This window comes from Ranitomeya variabilis, chromosome 1 (genome assembly GCF_051348905.1).
Source record: "Ranitomeya variabilis isolate aRanVar5 chromosome 1, aRanVar5.hap1, whole genome shotgun sequence".
NCBI classification, from domain to species: domain Eukaryota; kingdom Metazoa; phylum Chordata; class Amphibia; order Anura; family Dendrobatidae; genus Ranitomeya; species Ranitomeya variabilis.
In genome coordinates, this window is record NC_135232.1 from 461,405,662 (window position 1) to 461,426,269 (window position 20,608).

The 20,608-nt window shown below is 40.4% G+C and overlaps 1 protein-coding gene across 1 annotated transcript in view; it reads left to right on the forward strand.

The window, feature by feature from the left end:
* SVEP1 (sushi, von Willebrand factor type A, EGF and pentraxin domain containing 1) overlaps positions 1–20,608 on the forward strand; it is a 476,580-nt gene that overhangs the window by 147,641 nt on the left and 308,331 nt on the right. Inside the window, exons 9-10 of the mRNA XM_077250467.1 lie at positions 581–710; positions 4,542–4,649. Of these exons, the coding sequence (XP_077106582.1) occupies positions 581–710; positions 4,542–4,649 (238 nt within the window). The remainder of the gene's footprint in view (positions 1–580; positions 711–4,541; positions 4,650–20,608) is intronic.

Genomic DNA, 20,608 nt, shown 5'->3' on the forward strand with positions numbered 1-20,608 from the left:
TTTCAGCCAAAATCTGCAGGTTTGAATTACATTCACCCAATGTGTATGGTTATTTGAAAAAGGGTAGTCCAAGAATGTAATAAAATGTCCCAACATTTAATTCAATGGTATCATCCTCTCCTAGTCAGTGTCAGGATGTCCTATAGTCTGAAGAAACAGAGATCTCAAGACCTGCGTCTCAAATGACAGAGGAGCTGTATTGTCAGCATACATACTAGAGCTGATGGAAAAGCACTGTGACATGAGAAGAAATTCATTGTCACCTTGTCTGATTGAGCACAAATTATTTTTTCTCCAGCCTCCGTCTTCTAGTCTGACTTCTCAGTCAGCCGATGAGAAGAATATGTTCTTCTCATGTCACAGCCTTTTACCACAGCTGCCAGGAGTATGTGTGCCTAGGAAACTGCTCTTCTGTCAGTTGAGACACAAGTCTCAGGAGCTGTGTTTCTTCAGATTGAAGCCCATCCTGACACTTGGGTGGGTGATATTCTATTGTGTCAGCTAATGGAGCACAATGAAATAGTGAAATTTTCAGAAAGCAATTCTTAACATATATCCTTTATTTCTTACCTTTTTCAAGGTTTTGATTGAGGTTAGTCCAGCTTTTTTACCACCTCATTTGTTTCCTATTGGGGAGGTAACTGTAAGATACACTGCCACAGACAGTTCTGGTAATCAAGCAAGTTGTACCTTCAACATCAAGGTTATCGGTAAGTTTTGATCATGTCACACATAATATTTGCTTAATAACTGCTGTTATGCAACAGTATCTGCTAGATTAGAGTAACATTGAATCATGGCATTGTATAGCGGAAAAAAGGAGTGGCCTAATGTACTGCACTGTAGACCAAAAATTGCCAGAATTGTACTCCAAAATTTTGGTGCATTTTTGGTTCACAATGTTGCATGCTTAATTACTTTCTACCAGAATTGTACGCCAAAATGTTAATGCATTTCTGACACACATTACTGAACTTTAGTCCTGCTCCATTTTCTGGTATACAATGCCCATTTTCAGTGAGGTCACCTTGTCAGACAATAAAATGTGTCTAAAACCCATAATAAATATGGTGTAAGTCATAAAAAACAGGTTTTTTACACAAATTATACCAAAATTCTGGCACATTTAGCTTGATAAACATGCCCCATCGCGTTTGTTCTTTTCTACATAACTTACTGATGAGGAGCTTTCAGACTCAGTATTTAGTCATTACTCAGGAACGATTATTTCATGCTGTGAGCTATTCACACAAAGATTGCTGTAGTTTAAAAGTGCAGTTAAAATTACAATAAATGAACAAAGTCAATTTAGCACATGCTATATATACAGTACACATAGTTGCAGTCAAAAGATTTCAACACCCATTTGGAAATTACGGTAATTTTACAATTAAAATGTACAAATTCAATACAAAATGTCACCTTTTGTGATTATTGCAGTCTTCACAATTATTTAACCCCATCATGACAAGCAACTTTAATACTTGATGCAGCCTTTAGCAGTTGTGTTCTGCTACGAACATGATGTAATAACAGCTGAAAGCTGCTCTACTAAGTACGAAAGATGCTTGTCGTGAAGGGGCTAAATAATTCCGAGACTGCAGTAATCATTAAGTGATGAGCAAATCACCCAAATTTTTCAAATTCAGCAGCTCACTTGAAGCTTGAATTTACTTAGGAAATGTGATTTTCATTGAATTTATTAGATGCAAATTGAATGTATCTTATAACATTCTGAAGTCTTTCTAGACCCCAAAGCATAATAAACGTAGGGTGAAAAAAAAAAAAAAACTCTCCCAGGCAGTCACTTTACACAGTGCCTTACTTGGTCATGCCAATCTAGTCTTCATTCCCAATCCAGCCTGTTTTCTTAAAGGGGTTGTCCACTACTAAGACAATCCCTTCTCAATCTAAATGTTTGCCCATGTTAAAATGAGAGCATTTATACTCACTCGGTGCAGATGCTGTTCCAGTGGTGTCAGCACTTGTGTTCCCCGGGGTGAGGTTGTTACGTCACATGAGCCCTGTACCCCTTCAACACTGGCTCCGCTGTCCCTGCCTTCAGAGCTACAGTGGGGAAAATAAGTATTTAATACATTGCCGATTTTGCAAGTTTTCCCACCTACAAAGAATGGAGAAGTCTGTAATTTTTATTAGAGGTGCATGTTTGATTTTTACAGAATTAATTTGCATTTATTGCATGAAATAAGTATTTGATACAATAGAAAAGCTATACTTAATATTTGGTATAGAAACCATTGCTTGCAATTACAGAGGTCAGACGTTTCCTGTAGTTCTTGACAAAGTTTGCACACACAGCAGGAATTTTGGCCCACTCGTCCATACAGATATTCTCCAGATCTTTCAGGCTTCAGAGATGTTGCTGAGCAACATTGAATTTCAGCTCCCTCCAAAGATTTTCTATTGGGTTCAGGTCTAGAGTGGCTAGGTCACTCCAAGACATTGAAATGCTTCTTACGGAGCCACTCCTTAGTTGCACTGGTTGTGTATTTCGGATCATTGTCATGGTGGTAGACTCAGCCATGAACCATCTTCAATGCTCTTACTGAGGGAAGGAAGTTGTTGGCCAAGATCTCTCGATACATGACTCCATATATCCTCCCTCCAATATTCTGTCCAGTTTGTAGAAAAGCGTCCCCAAAGTATGATGTTTCCTCCACCATTATTCATGGTTGGGACGGTGTTCTTGGGGTTGTACTCATCCTTTTTCTTCTTCCAAACACGGCAAGTGCAGCTGATACCAAAAAGTTTTATTTTGGTCTTATTTGACCACTTGACCTTCTCCCATACCTCCTCTGGATCATCCAGATGGTCATTGGTGAACTTGAAACAGGCATGGACGTGTGCTGGTGTGAGAAGCGGAACCTTGCATGCCATGCAAGATTTTTATCCATGAAAGCGTAGTTTGTTACTAATGGTAATGTTTGAGACTGTGGTCTCAGCTCTCTTCAGGCCAATGACCTGGGCCTTCCATGTAGTTCTGGGATGATTCCTGATCTTTCTCAGAATCATCCTTACCTCTCGAGGCGAGATCTTGCATAGAGCCCCAGACCTAAGGATGATGATTGACAGTCATCTTGTATTTCTTACATATTCTAATAATTGTGACAACAGTTGTTGCCTTCTCATCAAGCTGCTTGACTATTGTCCTGTAGCACATCCCACCCTTGTTCAGGGCTACAATTGTGTCCCTGATCTCTTTAGACAGCTCTTTGGTCTTGACCATGGTGAAGAGGTTGGAGTTTGATTGCATGTGTGAACAGATGTCTTTTATACAGGTAACGAGTTCAAACAGGTGCAATTAGTACAGGTAATGAGTGCAGAGTAGGAGGGCTTCTTAAATAAATCTAACAGTTCTGTGAGATAAATAATTCTTGCTGTTTGGTGGGTGATCATATACTTATTTCATGCAATAAATGCAATTTAATTGTTTAAAAACCATACAATGTGATTTTTATTTTTAGATTCTGTCTCTCACAGTTGAAGTGTACCTATGACAAAAAATTACAGACCTCTGCATTTTTTGTCCACTAATCACCTTATGCAAGTTGAGGCCTAGCAGGCATAAACTCGACATGACCAGTGACTTTTGAAAGTAGACCGACCTAGATGACTAAGCAGGGAGCTTTGGATTAGTCCTTTTGACGTAGTCGAGTCCAAATATTTTTGTAAAATTCTAGGCAAATTTAATTAGCTTCACAGCAATTCATTTGCCTCTAACATGTACCTTTACTGTACAGAGTACATGCGCAGAAAAAGGACAAAGCGTAGAAATATAAAGTGTAGTATACCTAGCTTTTGTAACATTTGCTTTGTCCTTTTCCTCGATACTCGATGTGGAGCTTTAGGAGTCATTATTTAGTCATTATACATGGGCGATTATTTCATACTGTTACCGTGAGCTATTCACACAGAGGTTGTTGCAGTTTAAAGCGAAAAGTGACATTAATTTAACTAAGTAAATGATGTAATTTGGCAATTTAAGTGGATTAGTTAAGAAACATTAAATAGTAAATGCTTATTATAAATGCAAAGTGGCTTAAAAAATCAGCGATAATAGAACACCTACAGCTTACTTAATAGAATAATGCAGCCATTTCGGATTTTTTCTAATAAAACCTTATTAAGGTCTCCATTAAAAAACAACTGAGACCTATATCCTGGGGTGCTAAACTGGGAAGATTAACATGGATTAAATAGATTTAGAATATATACAATTTACATATAAATATAGTTACAGATAATAATGATACTGCGCACCTGTAAGGTAGGGAAAAGGCTGATACATGCTTGGGTTATTGAATGAAAAATTCTTTGATGAATATTTTAAAGACACAATTAAATTTTTTTTCTAAACACAATGTAATATCTGTCTTGAGCTGCGGCTGAGTCCCATTCATTCAGTGGAGTTGGGATGCAATACCAGACACAACCATGTGTGGCGCTGTTTGTAGAAGAAGGCTGCCATGTTTTTTTTATCCCGTGCAACAACTTTTATTCCATGTTTTTCATATTTTCAGATGTAGATCCACCAGTCATAGACAGGTGCAGATCACCTCCATCCATACAAGCAAGTGAAGGCAAGCAGAGTGTTACCTGGGAAGAGCCCCAATTCTCTGACAACTCAGGTGAGATCCAATAGGACTTCTAATGCATCCTAGTTTTGCCCCAGGCAGCAATATTTGTTATGTATTTCCAAAGCAACAGAGCAGTGAAAGAGATTCATGTTTCAAAGGTATAAAATGTGCTAAATGGATTTAAGCACTAATTATGTGAAATGCGAAGCTAAAAATGTCTATGTAGTAATGATGGATCAGAAGAGGAAAATTATGGCATGAAAATCGTTTTAGTAGTGTAGGCTTTGAGTCAGCAAATTTGAGATCAAATCTCAGATATGGAAAATATTTTCACATTATAATGTATGCTTAAGTATATTCTTATCCAACATGTCAGCTAAATCCTACACCATTCTAAATAAAGTGGTATTTATGGGAATCTAAAAGCATTATTTCACATCCCAATCAATTTATATGCACATGCACAGTTGCTTGCAAAAGTATTCACCCGCTTGGCTTTTTACTTATTTTGTTACATTACAACCTGTGTTTAAATATTTTTGTAATTCGATTTGTTGGTTGGTGATGTGAGAAAAATTTAGGCATAAATTAAATTTATGAGATCAAATAAGTAAAAATTGTCATGTGCGTATGTATTCACCCATTTTGCTATGAAGCCACTAAACATTTCTGGTGCTCGCAATTACCTGCATATGTCACATGCTTAGTAAAGGAAGTCCACCTGTGTGCAATTTAAGTTTCACATGGTACGTCAGAGGCTGTAACACCATTAAGCAAGACGCACCACTAACCAAACAACACCATGAAGACCAAGGAGATCTCCAAAAAAAACAGGGACAAAGTTGTTGAGAAGAACAAGTCAGGGTTTGGTTATAAAAAAAAAAAATCCCAATCTCGGATGATCCCCCTGGAGCACCATCAAATATATTATCATGAAATGGAAAGAAATGGCATCATAACAAACCTGCCAATAGAGGGCAACCCACCAAAACTCTCAGCTCGGGCAAGGATGGTATTAATTAGAGAGTCAGCACAGAGACCAAAGGTAAGTCTGAAGGAGCTGTAGAATTCTAAAGCAGTGACTGGAGTATCTGTCCATACGACCACAATAATTAGTACAATCCTTAGAGGTGGACTTTATGGAAGAGTGGGTAGAAAATATCCTTTACATACACACAAAAATTGAAAGACTCATTTTGAGTTTGCTGTGGTGAGATAAGACAAAAATTGAACTATGTCTGGTGCCAAATCAACACAGCCTATTTTCTAAGAACACCATCCCCACAGTGAAACATGGTGGTGGCAGCATTATGCTGTGGGGATTCTCTCAGCAACAGTGACAGGGAAAATGGTCCTAATTGAAGGGAAGGTGGATGGTGCGAAATATAGGTATAGTCTCAAGCAAAACCTGTTTCAATCTGTCAGTAATTTCAGACTGGGACAGTGGTTTGCCTTCCAACAAAAGACAAAGACCCAAAGCATACCGCTAAAGCAACACTGGAGAGGTGTAACCCCTTCACGACCTTAGAAGTATCCATTTGTCCAAATTGGGAAGTATTTATATGTCCTGGTGATTTTGCACACACAGGCTCTGTGAGCGCATGAGAGCTGCAGGGTGTTCAGACTATCTGACAGCTGACAAAGAGCTAACATTAGAAGGATCCCCCACCGCTCCTGGAAGTTTAACCCCCTAAATTCTGTGATCAATATCGATTGCAGCATTTAGAAGGCAGGGAGAGGGAAGGGGCTCCCCTCCGATTGGCACCCCCACGACGTCATCATGAAGGGCCGATCATTACCATGTTGACCCCACGTCGTCATGGCAATATCCATGTAACCAAGGCAAGCAAGCTAGTTAGATCATGCGGGGTTTCCATTTAAATCTCTGAAATAAGTGATTTAGATGGAATTCCCGGTCTAAGAATCCCTATAATGAAACAGATGGAGGTTCTGTGAACTACGTCTGGCCTATTATCTGACGGTGTGTCTTTTTAGACGTGCATAAAAGTGCAGTCGGCAACAGTTTTGTGCAACTCTGAAAAGAACACCGCTGAAAAAAGGCTAGATAGAGTCCAGAGTAACTCTGCTGCCTCATTATAGTGAATTGATCCCTCGGAGGTTTCATCTTAACCTTGTCGGAGATTTATATGGAAACCCCAATGTAAGTGCTCAGCGTAGAGCGCAGGACAAATGTGATCCAAAATGTTCCCACTAAAAGCTTCAACTCAGTCTACAAAAAAAGAAAGTCCCCACTCAGGTCCATCATCTGTTACTGGAAATATAGGGTGCTTCCACATTACTGGTAATAAAAAGGCTCTGTAAGGCTTCCCAGCCCCCAAAACAAATCCAATAAATTCTGTACTCCCAAATCCAAATGCCCCTCTGAGCCTCACATTGAGCCTAAGCCACATTTAGTGTCCATATGTTTGGCATTTCTGTAGCGATGAGACCCCGCCTAATTTACGGATGTATGTCTCCAGAACCACGAGCTGGGCATAGTGTACTGACACTACCACTTTTAGGGCACTACAATGTATGGGCACTACAATAGCACATTTGCAATTTTCACTCTGCAACATCCACTGCTGCTTGTTTCTGGAAAACACCTGTGGAGTCAAATCATCACTACAACTGTAGATAAATTCCCAAAAGGGTGTAATTTCCAAAAAGGGGTCACATGATGGGGGGGTATTCTTCTCTGTATATGAAGGGGGCTTTGTGTATGGAGTCTGCAAAGTATTCTAGGAAAAGCTTCTACAGTACAGCCACATATGGGTTATTTCAACATTCAGCAGATATTGTGTGACAAATTTTAATGATATTTTTACCCATTTAACTTTATTAAAATGTTAAATCTGCAGCTAAAACAATATTTTTGTGGTAAAAATGTAATTATTTTTTCTTCACTGTCCAATGGCATAAGATGTGACACACCCATATTGTCAATACGATCACTGCACATTTAGACGAATTCATTGAAATGTGCAATTTGTAAAATTTAGTTACTTATAGAGGACTAGATGGCAGCCCGATTATAAAGAATCGGGAGTCTAGAATCCATATATACTTTATTTATTCAAATGTAAGAATAATACAATTAATAAATAATAGTAAGAAAGAACAAAAAATGGCTGCACTCACCAGCTCTTGACAATTCTTGTTATTTAAGGTACAGTTACACAGGATCCATGAACATGCTTATGAGGGGAGTGATGAAAGACATCAGACAACAACTTTGCGTGTTGTGGCAAAAGCCACAACAACGGTTCTTTGCTTAAGAACAATAATGTAAATAATAAATAATATGTATCAATAACTATGTATATTGGTATGTTCTATGACATTTTAAAATATTTCATTATTATGTGGAAAAGCTCTTAGTACCCATACTGGCGCATACTTGTGTGCCCATCAGGTATTTTCACAGTAATTTTACATCTGATGGGTTGGTATGAAACGTTTTTAATCATCTCTTGGGCTTAGCTAAGCCTTCATTTTAAATAATTCTAATAAGTACAACAGAAATAAAAGCCTTTTTGTGTATCCAAATTTTTTGTGTTTATTTTTACAGAAGTGTAAAATTTAAGAAATCAACGTTCATAGTACACCGATGGGCTAATATAAGCATGCCCATCAACCACGTCATGGTAGCCTTTGAACTGATGGGTCCTAACTAACTGATTCCTATTTCTTAATACTCAAACCTCTTTCACATCTGCATGTTTCTGATATTTGCAGAAGTAATGTTAAAAACAATACAACTTCCACACTTGGCACCAAAGAACTGACCTACAACACACTTTCAGCAAGTGCCATGCAATGTAGATGAAGCTTGGAGTTAACTTGCAGTAAATGCGGCAAACGCGGCTTCGACAATTGCATTAAATGCAGCCACAACAAAAACACTGGTAAGTGGAGATTTTGTGGCGAAAACTGCAGAAACCACATGTGCCGCACCTGCCGCAAGTGAAGTACAAATTCCGTATACATTGCATGCAACTTACAGCAAGAGTGGCGTGGGTCAGCCCTTAGGCAGGAAGTGCAGAAATAGCCTTTTTTCCACCATAAATTCTCCAAATAGCAGAAAAATGTTGATGTGAAAGCAAAATCTCTATTCTTTCCCTATCTATCTAAATATGTACCTATCTATATATCTATTTCTATGTACAGAACACACCTGGAGATAGAGATGTGTGTGAACAGCCATCCCACCCATCTCTTACCTGTTCACAAAAACCTCACCCTTTTTAAAAACAAAATGAAATCTCTCAGCAGCTATACTACTGGAGCTTCAAATACAGGTTCCTATCACCAAATACAGGCATTTGGATGATACACATCTTACATCTTGTACTTAATGTGTGTTCTACTTACCTATAAAAATATGTATTGATATATCATATTTCTAAATTTATGTAGATATGATATAGAGTTATTAACCCTATATGCTAATGAGTACGTATGTTATATACGTATCTATATATATAATTGTCTAAGGGTTTTTCCGTCTGTCTGTCTGTCTTTCTTTCTGTCTGTCTGTCTGTCTGTCCTGGAAATCCCGCGTCTCTGATTGGTCGAGGCCGCCAGGCCTCGACCAATCAGAGACGGGCACAGCATGGCGATGATGATGTCATAAAGGTTGCCTCGACCAATCAGTGACGGGCACAGTCTGCCGTGAATTCGCCTCGACCAATCAGCGACGGGCACAGTATCGACGTAGATGTCATAATGGTTGCCATGGCGACGATGATGTCATAAAGGTTGCCTCGACCAATCAGCGACGGGCACAGTCTGCCGTGAATTCTGGAATTATCATTGTCCATATACTACGGGGACATGCATTTTCTAGAATACCCGATGCATTAGAATCGGGCCACAGTCTAGTTTCCTACATAAGTACTTAAAATCTATATGTCTATGGCTACACTAATTTTTTTGTTTGTTTGTTTTTTTTCCTTATCTCTATACATAGAATTTGCCTATTGCTGTCTATGTTATTAGAAAAACTGAATAATGAAAAAAAAGAAAAGTAACTTTAAACTAAAATATTTTTGTAGATAATATTACGTGTGAAGACTTTAGTACTATCAGCCAATAATTGTCCTTGAAGTGGTGTATTAACCACTTTAACCCTCACATTGCAACATTGCTTCACCCTGGAAAAAGCAACATACAATTGACCATGGGCAAAAGCAGGTTCTGGTAGATAAATGCCAACTCGATGGAGGGTCTGGCCTTGAGATTTATTTATGGTCATTGCAAATGCGGGCTTGATGGGAAATTATCTCCGTCTTAATTTAAAAGGTAATCCAGTCTCTGATGGACACAAATCAATTCGTGAAATGAATACCACATTTCCTGTTGCTGACCCACTAATTACTTTAGCCAGTATGATATTGGCATGTAAGGCAGTGACAATGAGCCGCATACCATTGCAGAGACCTTTGTTCGTGTTCAGATTACGTAATAACATGACAATGGTGCCAATTTTAAGTTTCAGCCGATGTGAAGGCATTCCAGTTGGTGTTAGTGAATTCAAAAACTCAAGTGGGTATTGATCGAGGTCATCAGCTTCATCAGGATCGATGGAATCATCACTGATATATTCAGTATAGTCACCTATCAATAAATCCATGACTTGGGAATTGACTTTCTCAACGTCCTCATTTTTTGGACATAAAATTGCATGAGATGCAGCTGTATTTATGCTTTCGGTGTCATTCACATCAATACAAAGATTATCTCCAAAAATTTCAATTATTGAAGAGCCAGTGCATACCATGTCTGGAGGAATTTCAATTACATCATCTCCAAGGTTATGTTCATTAGATAGTTCACCATTTCCCAGTTGAAGCAACCAACTGCTGTAGTGAGGATCAATGGAGCGCATGTTGTTAATAAGTGGCAGGCGAGTAAAATGTTGCCAGTGTTGTGAATATTTTATACAGCTCTCTACAACATCAGTTCTTGTCCCATGAGGGATGACAGGAAGACATTGTCTAAAGTCGCCTCCAAAAACAATCACTTTACCTCCAAACGGTGTTTTTTCTTTCTGAGCTACATTTGTTGTCATGACATCACGTAAAACTCTATCAATGACATGCAATGCATATTTGGATAGCATTGTGCACTCATCAATAATAAAAAGTTTAGTGCTGTGCAAATCTTTTGCTGCATCGGTATCATTCTTAATCCTGGAAACAGATGTTTCATTCACAGGAATTGGAATCCCATAAAGAGAATGAATGGTTCGTCCACCTTGTAGCAAGTTGGCGGCAATTCCAGTAGTGGCAGCAGGTGACACAATGTCTCCTTGTCCTCTTAGCTGATGTAGGAGTAGATGATATAGGTACGTTTTTCCGCTGCCACCAGGACCATCAAAGAAAAAACACTTTGCTGTAGAATTAGTGTCTTCTAAAGCTTGAGTGATAGCATCAAAAGCAAAAAGTTGGTCCTCATTTAGAGTAGCTTTCATTTCAGCAGCTGCTGATAACTCATAATCTTTATCATACTGTGGGAGGAGGTGTTGTTTCTTGACTGGACGTGGCAAATTAAAATCAGTATAAGTTTTGCCATGAGCTTTAAGAACATGTTGGACATCTGTCATAGCATAGCCTTCACAATTGACACACTCCAGAGTGTCGGAGTGGTATGCATAGCAGTAGTCTTCTACAAAGTGTTCCTTAAATTCATCCCATAAGTCCCGAGGTTTAGCTGGAGGACCAAAAATACAAATGTAGGCAAACATGTCACGTAGCTGTGCTGGCATGTTGAGAATACTGGCATCAAGTAATGTATTTCTCCACAGACTATCATCAAATAGTAAGCCAAGAGCTAATGCCGCATCTTTGAAGGTTTCATGTGTGACTCCGTGTACAGTTTTTATGCTGTCAAAACTGGTTGCACCTTTGACATGTAACAATAACAATCTTAAATAGTAGCGTTCTTGGTCTTTCACACTGACAGTATACATTTGTCCAATCACAGAACCACCTGCTCGCTTTCTAACTTCCCAAGAACCTTCTTTCCAAACATAGTTTTCGGGAATTTCACGGTATAAATAAATATGAGCATGATGGTCGTTCTGATTAAGCTTGAAGTAGGCCATAAGTGTAGAATTTTGATGGAGCTTTTGTTTGATGTTTCCAATAGAGTCATCCTCATGAAAATAGAGTGGCTGAGAATGCGGTAGATGTACAGCAAGGCGAATGATGCTATGAGATTGTTTATGCATTGGATATGAGAATATTCGCCAAGCTGCCTCTGGTGCACTGACATATCTTGAATCCATGAATTGGTGTGTTTCATCATGTTGGATGTTAGTCTGGCAGATTTCAAGATTGGCTTTATCATGTCCTTTGTAGACGTATTTAAATAAATATTTCACAGCCTGAATGGAACCACAAACTTCGACATTTATATGGCACTTGTATTTTAATAGCAGGAACGGATTATATGGAACCACCCACAAATTGTCAATCATGTTAGAATGGTGTTGAAAAGATGGGCCAAAGTGTCTGCGATAAGTAGGATAGGCGTCCTTAGCTATGATGGTTCTTGGTTGCAAATCTTTAGGGAAACCTTTTGTACACTTCCCCAGATCCATACAGGGAGAATTTGGGTTGTGTTCTCCACACGGACCATGAATCATATGTTGGAGAACAATTTTATGGAGCTGAGGGTAGTGGGTAGGATTGGGAATTTCAGCCCACACTGTATTGTCTATGTCCTCCTCAGTCCTTAATTTGGAGTTGCTGTCCAGAATAATCAAAATGTGAGCGTGTGGAAGGCCACGTTTTTGAAATTCAATTACATGAACCATAGCGCAAACTTTCCCAAATAATCCGTTGTTAATGTCTTTTAAGAGTGCTTCCAGTTTTATTTTGAAAACACGTGCCACCAAATCAGGTCTATGTTCCACACGCTGCCAAGGTTCCAAATTCTCAGTAATCTCATTCCATTTCGGATTACAGGTCATGGTGATGAATAGATCAGGACGACCATATTTAGTCACAATAGCCATGGCATCCTGGTACCGCTGCTGCATATTCCTGGGACTGCCTTCAAACGAAGATGGTAAAATGACCGTTTTTCCAATGGGGATGCCCTTCTCAATGGATTTTTTCTGGAGATGTTCCTGGAGTACACAATAATCCTCTACTTTCAAATCCTTTTGCTGTTGACGGATATAATTTAGGCGATTTGCCTCGATTTTCACATAAGCATCCACTAAGTACTGCTGAGTGAGTTTGCCACCATTCAGGAGTGGATTAAACTGATTACGGACAGACAGCACATAGCAGTAATATTGCAGTTGTGTAACTCTGCGTGGACTTTGACCTTGTTGCTTGAGGCCATCATGCCAGCCCTGGTCTCCGTAAGGGAAAAATAAAGGATAGAGTAAAGCATCTAAATTACTGTGTAGAATGCTGACCTGTTGTGTTCTTGGCGCCAAAGGATTTTTGGGGTCCGGTTGTAAATGTATTAAAATATCACGATTAAATGGTGGCTCTCCATTGTCATTTTCAAATACGACAGCAACTTCATTGACAGTTGGATTATTATATCGGCGAGGGTCTTGATTCCGATCTTGTTTAAGGGCCATGATGATATTTGGCATGAGAGTGCCATTAGCTTCAGCTTTAAGATGTTCTTCATGTTCCACATCTCGTAACATTTTGTAGGCAGCAACAAAGGGATTCACATTGTCTAACTGAAGAGCAATTATACTCATCAAAGTGGGATGACATTTTTGATTTTGTTCACAGTTTAAACGTTGTTCATTCGCGGTAGCGGTATCCAAAATATACAGTTGGGCATAAGCTGGAACTTGATCATCACTGGGATGTAGGGTTCCAGTACGATGATATATTTGTCCATGTATACGGAAACAGTAAGGGCCATGTCCAGGTGGAGGGGATATATTGGCACCCATGGAGGCGAAAGCAAATGAGCTGTTAATACTACGAATATTTTCCATGAGATTCTTACTGAACTCACTCTCCCCTGTCAGCAATCGTTTAAAGACCTCGGGATATTGGGGTATAGGTATATGCACTTTACTCTTGTGACAACACAGAGTAAAATTTTTATCTGCTGGTATCTCAGCATTAAAATGTAATGCTTGACAATGTTCACATAAATAGTTCATAGGACCACAGGGGTGTTCTACTATGGTACTGTCATCATTAGTAAAACCTGTAGGATGTTGAGGTACAGGTTGTGGTAACGGAGCATTGGAATGTTTCTTTAACCCCTTCCCGACATTTGACGTACTATCCCGTCGAGGTGGGGTGGGCCCGTATGACCGCCGACGGGATAGTACGTCATACGCGATCGGCCGCGCTCACGGGGGGAGCGCGGCCGATCGCGGCCGGGTGTCGGCTGCATATCGCAGCTGACATCCGGCACTATGTGCCAGGAGCGGTCACGGACCGCCCCCGGCACATTAACCCCCGGCACACCGCGATCAAACATGATCGCGATGTGCCGGCGATGCAGGGAAGCATCGCGCAGGGAGAGGGCTCCCTGCGGGCTTCCCTGAGCCCCCCGCAGCAACGCGATGTGATCGCGTTGCTGCGAGGGTCTTACCTCCCTCCCTGCCTGCTCCAGACCCGGATCCAAGATGGCCGCGGATCCGGGTCCTGCAGGGAGGGAGGTGGCTTCACAGAAGCCTGCTCAGAGCAGGCACTGTGAAGCAGCCTGCACTTCAATCAGATCGGTGATCTGTCAGAGTGCTATGCAAACTGACAGATCACCGATCTGTATTGTCCCCCCCTGGGGCAAAGTAAAAAAGTAAAAAAAAAAATTTCCAAATGTGTAAAAAAAAATAAAAAAAAATATTCCAAAATAATGAAAAAAAAAAAAAAATATTATTCCCATAAATACATTTCTTTATCTAAATTAAAAAAACAAAACAATAAAAGTACACATATTTAGTATCGCCACGTCCGTAACGACCCAACCTATAAAACTGCCACACTAGTTAACCCCTTCAGTAAACACCGTAAGAAAAAAAAAAAAAAAAACGAGGCAAAAAACAACGCTTTATTACCATACCGCCGAACAAAAAGTGGAATAACATGCGATCAAAAAGACTGATATAAATATCCATGGTACCGCTGAAAACGTCATCTTGTCCCGCAAAAAACAAGCCGCCATACAGCATCATCAGCAAAAAAATAAAAAAGTTATAGTCCTGAGAATAAAGCGATACCAAAATAATTATTTTTTCTATAAAATAGTTTTTATCGTATAAAAGCGCCAAAACATAAAAAAAATGATATAAATGAGATATCGCTGTAATCGTACTGACCCGACGAATAAAACTGCTTTATCAATTTTACCAAACCCGGAACGGTATAAACGCCTCTCCCAAAAGAAATTCATGAATAGCAGGTTTTTGGTCATTCTGCCTCACAAAAATCGGAATAAAAAGCGATCAAAAACGGTCACGTGTCCGAAAATGTTACCAATAAAAACGTCAACTCGTCCCGCAAAAAACAAGACCTCACATGACTCTGTGGAGCAAATGTGGAAAAATTATAGGTCTCAAAATGTGGAGACGCAAAAACTTTTTTGCTATAAAAAGCGTCGCTGGTTTCACACTTCCGTTTTTGTCTGCAGCGTTTTTTGCACAAAAAAACGCATGCGTTTTTTCCCTATATTTAACATTGAAAACGCATGCGGTTTTTTTGTACGCGTTTGGTCGCGTTTTCAAACGCATGCGGTTTTTTTCTGCATGCGTTCATTTTCAGAAATACAACCTGCAGTATTTTCTTGCGTTTTTAAGCACATGCGTTTGTTTGCGTTAAAAACGCATGCATTTTTATCGAAAAAAACAGAAAACACACTGAAAAGCCACCCACCACCATCAAGGTGATAAAGGGATCCAAACCCTAACCCTAACTCTACCCCTAACCTCACCCCTAACCATTTAATGAACATTTTCTGACAGTCATAGTGCCACGTATTTCAGTGCCACGTATTTCAGTGCCACGTATTTCAGTGCCACGTATTTCAGTGCCATGTATTTCAGTGCCACGTATCACGTATTTCAGTGGCACGTGTTTCAGTGCCACGTATTTCAGTGCCACGTATCACGTATTTCAGTGCCACATATTTTAGTACCACGTATTTCAGTTGCACGTATTTCAGTGCCACGTATTTCAGTGCCACGTATTTCAGTGCCACGTATCACGTATTTCAGTGCCACGTGTTTCAGTGCCACGTATTTAAGTGCCACGTATCACATATTTCAGTGCCACGTATTTCAGTGCCACGTATTTCAGTGCCACGTATTTCAGGGCCACGTATTTCAGTGCCACGTATTTAAGTGCCACATATCACATATTTCAGTGCCACTTATTTAAGTGCCACGTATTTCAGTGCCACGTATTTCAGTGCCACGTATTTCAGTGCCACGTATTTCAGTGCCACGTGTTTCAGTGCCACGTATTTAAGTGCCACGTATCACGTATTTCAGTGCCACGTATTTCAGTGCCACGTATTTCAGTGCCACGTATTTCAGTGCCACGTATTTCAGTGCCACGTATTTCAGTGCCACGTATTTAAGTGCCACATATCACATATTTCAGTGCCACTTATTTAAGTGCCACGTATTTCAGTGCCACGTATTTCAGTGCCACGTATTTCAGTGCCACGTATTTCAGTGCCACGTATTTCAGTGCCACGTATTTCAGTGCCACGTATTTAAGTGCCACATATCACGTATTTCAGTGCCACGTATTTCAGTGCCACGTATTTCAGTGCCACGTATTTCAGTGCCACGTATTTCAGTCACGTTTAGGGTTAGGGTTAGGGGTAGGGTTAGGGTTAGGGCTAGGGTTGGAGGTAAAGTTAGGGTTGGGGCTAAAGTTAGGGTTGGGGCTAAAGTTAGGGTTAGGGTTTGGATTACATTTACGTTTGGATTAGGGTTGGGATTAGAATTATGGGTGTGTCAGGGCTAGGGGTGTGGTTAGGGTTACCGTTAGGATTAGGGTTAGGGGTGTGTTTGGGTTAGGGTTTCAGGTAGAATTGGGGGGTTTCCACTGTCCAGGCACATCAGGGGCTCTCCAAGCGCGACATGGCGTCCAATCTCAATTCCAGCCAATTCTGCGTTGAAAAAGTAAAACAGTGCTCCTTCCCTTCCGAGCTCTCCCGTGCGCCCAAAAAGGGGTTTACCCCAACATATGTGTTATCAGCGTACTCGGGACAAATTGAACAACAACTTCTGGGGTCCAAGTTCTCTTGTTATCCTTAGGAAAATAAAAATTTGGGGGGCTAAAAATCATTTTTGTGGGAAAAAAAAGATGTTTTATTTTCACGGCTCTGCATTATAAACTGTAGTGAAACACTTGGGGGTTCAAAGTTCTCACAACACATCTAGATAAGTTCCTTGGGAGGTCTAGTTTCCAATATGGGGTCACTTGTGGGGGGTTTGTACTGTTTGGGTACATCAGGGGCTCTGCAAATGCAACGTGACGCCTGCAGACCAATCCATTTAAGGCTGCATTCCAAATGGCGCTCCTTCCCTTCCGAGCTCTGTCATGCGCCCAAACAGTGGTTCCCCCCGACATATGGGGTATCAGCGTATTCAGGACAAATTGGACAACAACTTTTGGGGTCTAATTTATCCTGTTACCCTTGTGAAAATACAAAACTGGGGGCTAAAAAATCATTTTTGTGAAAAAAAAAAAAGAATTTTTATTTTCACGGCTTTGCGCTATAAACTTTAGTGAAACACTTGGGGGTTCAAAGTTCTCAAAACACATCTAGATAAGTTCCTTGGGAGGTCTAGTTTCCAATATGGGGTCACTTGTGGGGGGTTTGTACTGTTTGGGTACATCAGGGGCTCTGCAAATGCAACGTGACGGCTGCTGACCAATCCATTTAAGTCTGCATTCCAAATGGCGCTCCTTCCCTTCCGAGCTCTGTCATGCGCCCAAACAGTGGTTCCCCCCCACATATGGGGTATCAGCGTACTCAGGACAAATTGGAAAACAAATTTTGGGGTCCAATTTATTCTGTTACCCTTGTAAAAATACAAAGCTGGGGGCTAAAAAATCATTTTTGAGAAAAAAAAAAAATATATTTTCACGGCTCTGCGTTATAATCTGTAGTGAAACACTTGGGGGTTCAAAGCTCTCAAAACACATCTAGATAAGTTCCTTGGGGGGTCTACTTTCCAAAATGGTGTCACTTGTAGGGAGTTTCAATGTTTAGGCACATCAGGGGCTCTCCAAACGCAACATGGCGTCCCATCTCAATTCCAGTCAATTTTGCATTGAAAAGTCAAATGGCGCTCCTTCCCTTCCAAGCTCTGCCATGCGCCCAAACAATGGTTTACACCCACATATGGGGTATCAGCGTACTCAGGACAAATTGCACAACATTTTTTGGGGTCCAATTTCTTCTCTTACCCTTGGGAAAATAAAAAATTGGGGGCAAAAAGATCATTTTTGTGAAAAAAATATGATTTTTTATTTTTACGGCTCTGCATTATAAACTTCTGTGAAGCACTTGGTGGGTCAAAGTGCTCACCACACATCTAGATAAGTTCCTTAGGGGGTCTACTTTCCAAAATGGTGTCACTTGTAGGGAGTTTCAATGTTTAGGCACATCAGGGGCTCTCCAAACGCAACATGGCGTCCCATCTCAATTCCAGTCAATTTTGCATTGAAAAGTCAAATGGCGCTCCTTCCCTTCCAAGCTCTGCCATGCGCCCAAACAATGGTTTACACCCACATATGGGGTATCAGCGTACTCAGGACAAATTGCACAACATTTTTTGGGGTCCAATTTCTTCTCTTACCCTTGGGAAAATAAAAAATTGGGGGCGAAAAGATCATTTTTGTGAAAAAATATGATTTTTTATTTTTACGGCTCTGCATTATAAACTTCTGTGAAGCACTTGGTGGGTCAAAGTGCTCACCACACATCTAGATAAGTTCCTTAGGGGGTCTACTTTCCAAAATGGTGTCACTTGTAGGGAGTTTCAATGTTTAGGCACATCAGGGGCTCTCCAAACGCAACATGGCGTCCCATCTCAATTCCAGTCAATTTTGCATTGAAAAGTCAAATGGCGCTCCTTCCCTTCCAAGCTCTGCCATGCGCCCAAACAATGGTTTACACCCACATATGGGGTATCAGCGTACTCAGGACAAATTGCACAACATTTTTTGGGGTCCAATTTCTTCTCTTACCCTTGGGAAAATAAAAAATTGGGGGCGAAAAGATCATTTTTGTGAAAAAATATGATTTTTTATTTTTACGGCTCTGCATTATAAACGTCTGTGAAGCACTTGGTGGGTCAAAGTGCTCACCACACATCTAGATAAGTTCCTTAGGGGGTCTACTTTCCAAAATGGTGTCACTTGTAGGGAGTTTCAATGTTTAGGCACATCAGGGGCTCTCCAAACGCAACATGGCGTCCCATCTCAATTCCAGTCAATTTTGCATTGAAAAGTCAAATGGCGCTCCTTCCCTTCCAAGCTCTGCCATGCGCCCAAACAATGGTTTACACCCACATATGGGGTATCAGCGTACTCAGGACAAATTGCACAACATTTTTTGGGGTCCAATTTCTTCTCTTACCCTTGGGAAAATAAAAAATTGGGGGCGAAAAGATCATTTTTGTGAAAAAATATGATTTTTTATTTTTACGGCTCTGCATTATAAACTTCTGTGAAGCACTTGGTGGGTCAAAGTGCTCACCACACATCTAGATAAGTTCCTTAGGGGGTCTACTTTCCAAAATGGTGTCACTTGTAGGGAGTTTCAATGTTTAGGCACATCAGGGGCTCTCCAAACGCAACATGGCGTCCCATCTCAATTCCAGTCAATTTTGCATTGAAAAGTCAAATGGCGCTCCTTCCCTTCCAAGCTCTGCCATGCGCCTAAACAATGGTTTACACCCACATATGGGGTATCATCGTACTCAGGACAAATTGTACAACAACTTTGGGGGTCCATTTTCTCCTGTTACCCTTGGTAAAATAAAACAAATTGGAGCTGAAATAAATTTTGTGTGAAAAAAAGTTAAATGTTCATTTTTATTTAAACATTCCAAAAATTCCTGTGAAACACCTGAAGGGTTAATAAACTTCTTGAATGTGGTTTTGAGCACCTTGAGGGGTGCAGTTTTTAGAATGGTGTCACACTTGAGTATTTTCTATCATATAGACCCCTCAAAATGACTTCAAATGAGATGTGGTCCCTAAAAAAAAATGGTGTTGTAAAAATGAGAAATTGCTGGTCAACTTTTAACCCTTATAACTCCGTCACAAAAAAAAATTTTGGTTCCAAAATTGTACTGATGTAAAGTAGACATGTGGGAAATGTTACTTATTAAGTATTTTGCGTGACATATGTCTGTGATTTAAGGGCACAAAAATTCAAAGTTGGAAAATTGCAAAATTTTCAAAATTTTCGCCAAATTTCCATTTTTTTCACAAATAAACGCAAGTTATATCGAATAAATTTTACCTTTAACATGAAGTACAATATGTCACGAGAAAACAATGTCAGAATCGCCAAGATCCGTCAAAGCGTTCCAGAGTTATAGCCTCATAAAGGGACAGTGGTCAGAATTGTAAAAATTGGCCCGGTCATTAACGTGCAAACCACCCTTGGGGGTGAAGGGGTTAAAGGGAACCTGTCACCACGTTTTTGGAAGATGGGATAAAAATAGCGTTAAATAGGGGCAGAGGTGGGCATTACATTAGTGTGTGTGTTATGCGTTTATTACCCACCTAAGTTGCCGAAATAACTTTGCAAAGTCTCCGTTTTCGCCTGTCAATCAGGCTGGTCAGGTCGCATGGGCGTGGTGTCTTCACCCAGATTTGGCGTAGTTTTCCGTTGGTGGCGTAGTGGTGTGCGCATGCCCAAGGTCCCGAATCCTCTTCCAGGGGATTTAAAATAGCGCGGTGTTCGTTATTGCATTGGTGATCGGTGGGCGCGGCCATCTTCCTTTGGCCGCGCGTGCGCAGAAGCGGCGCTCTGCTGGCCGC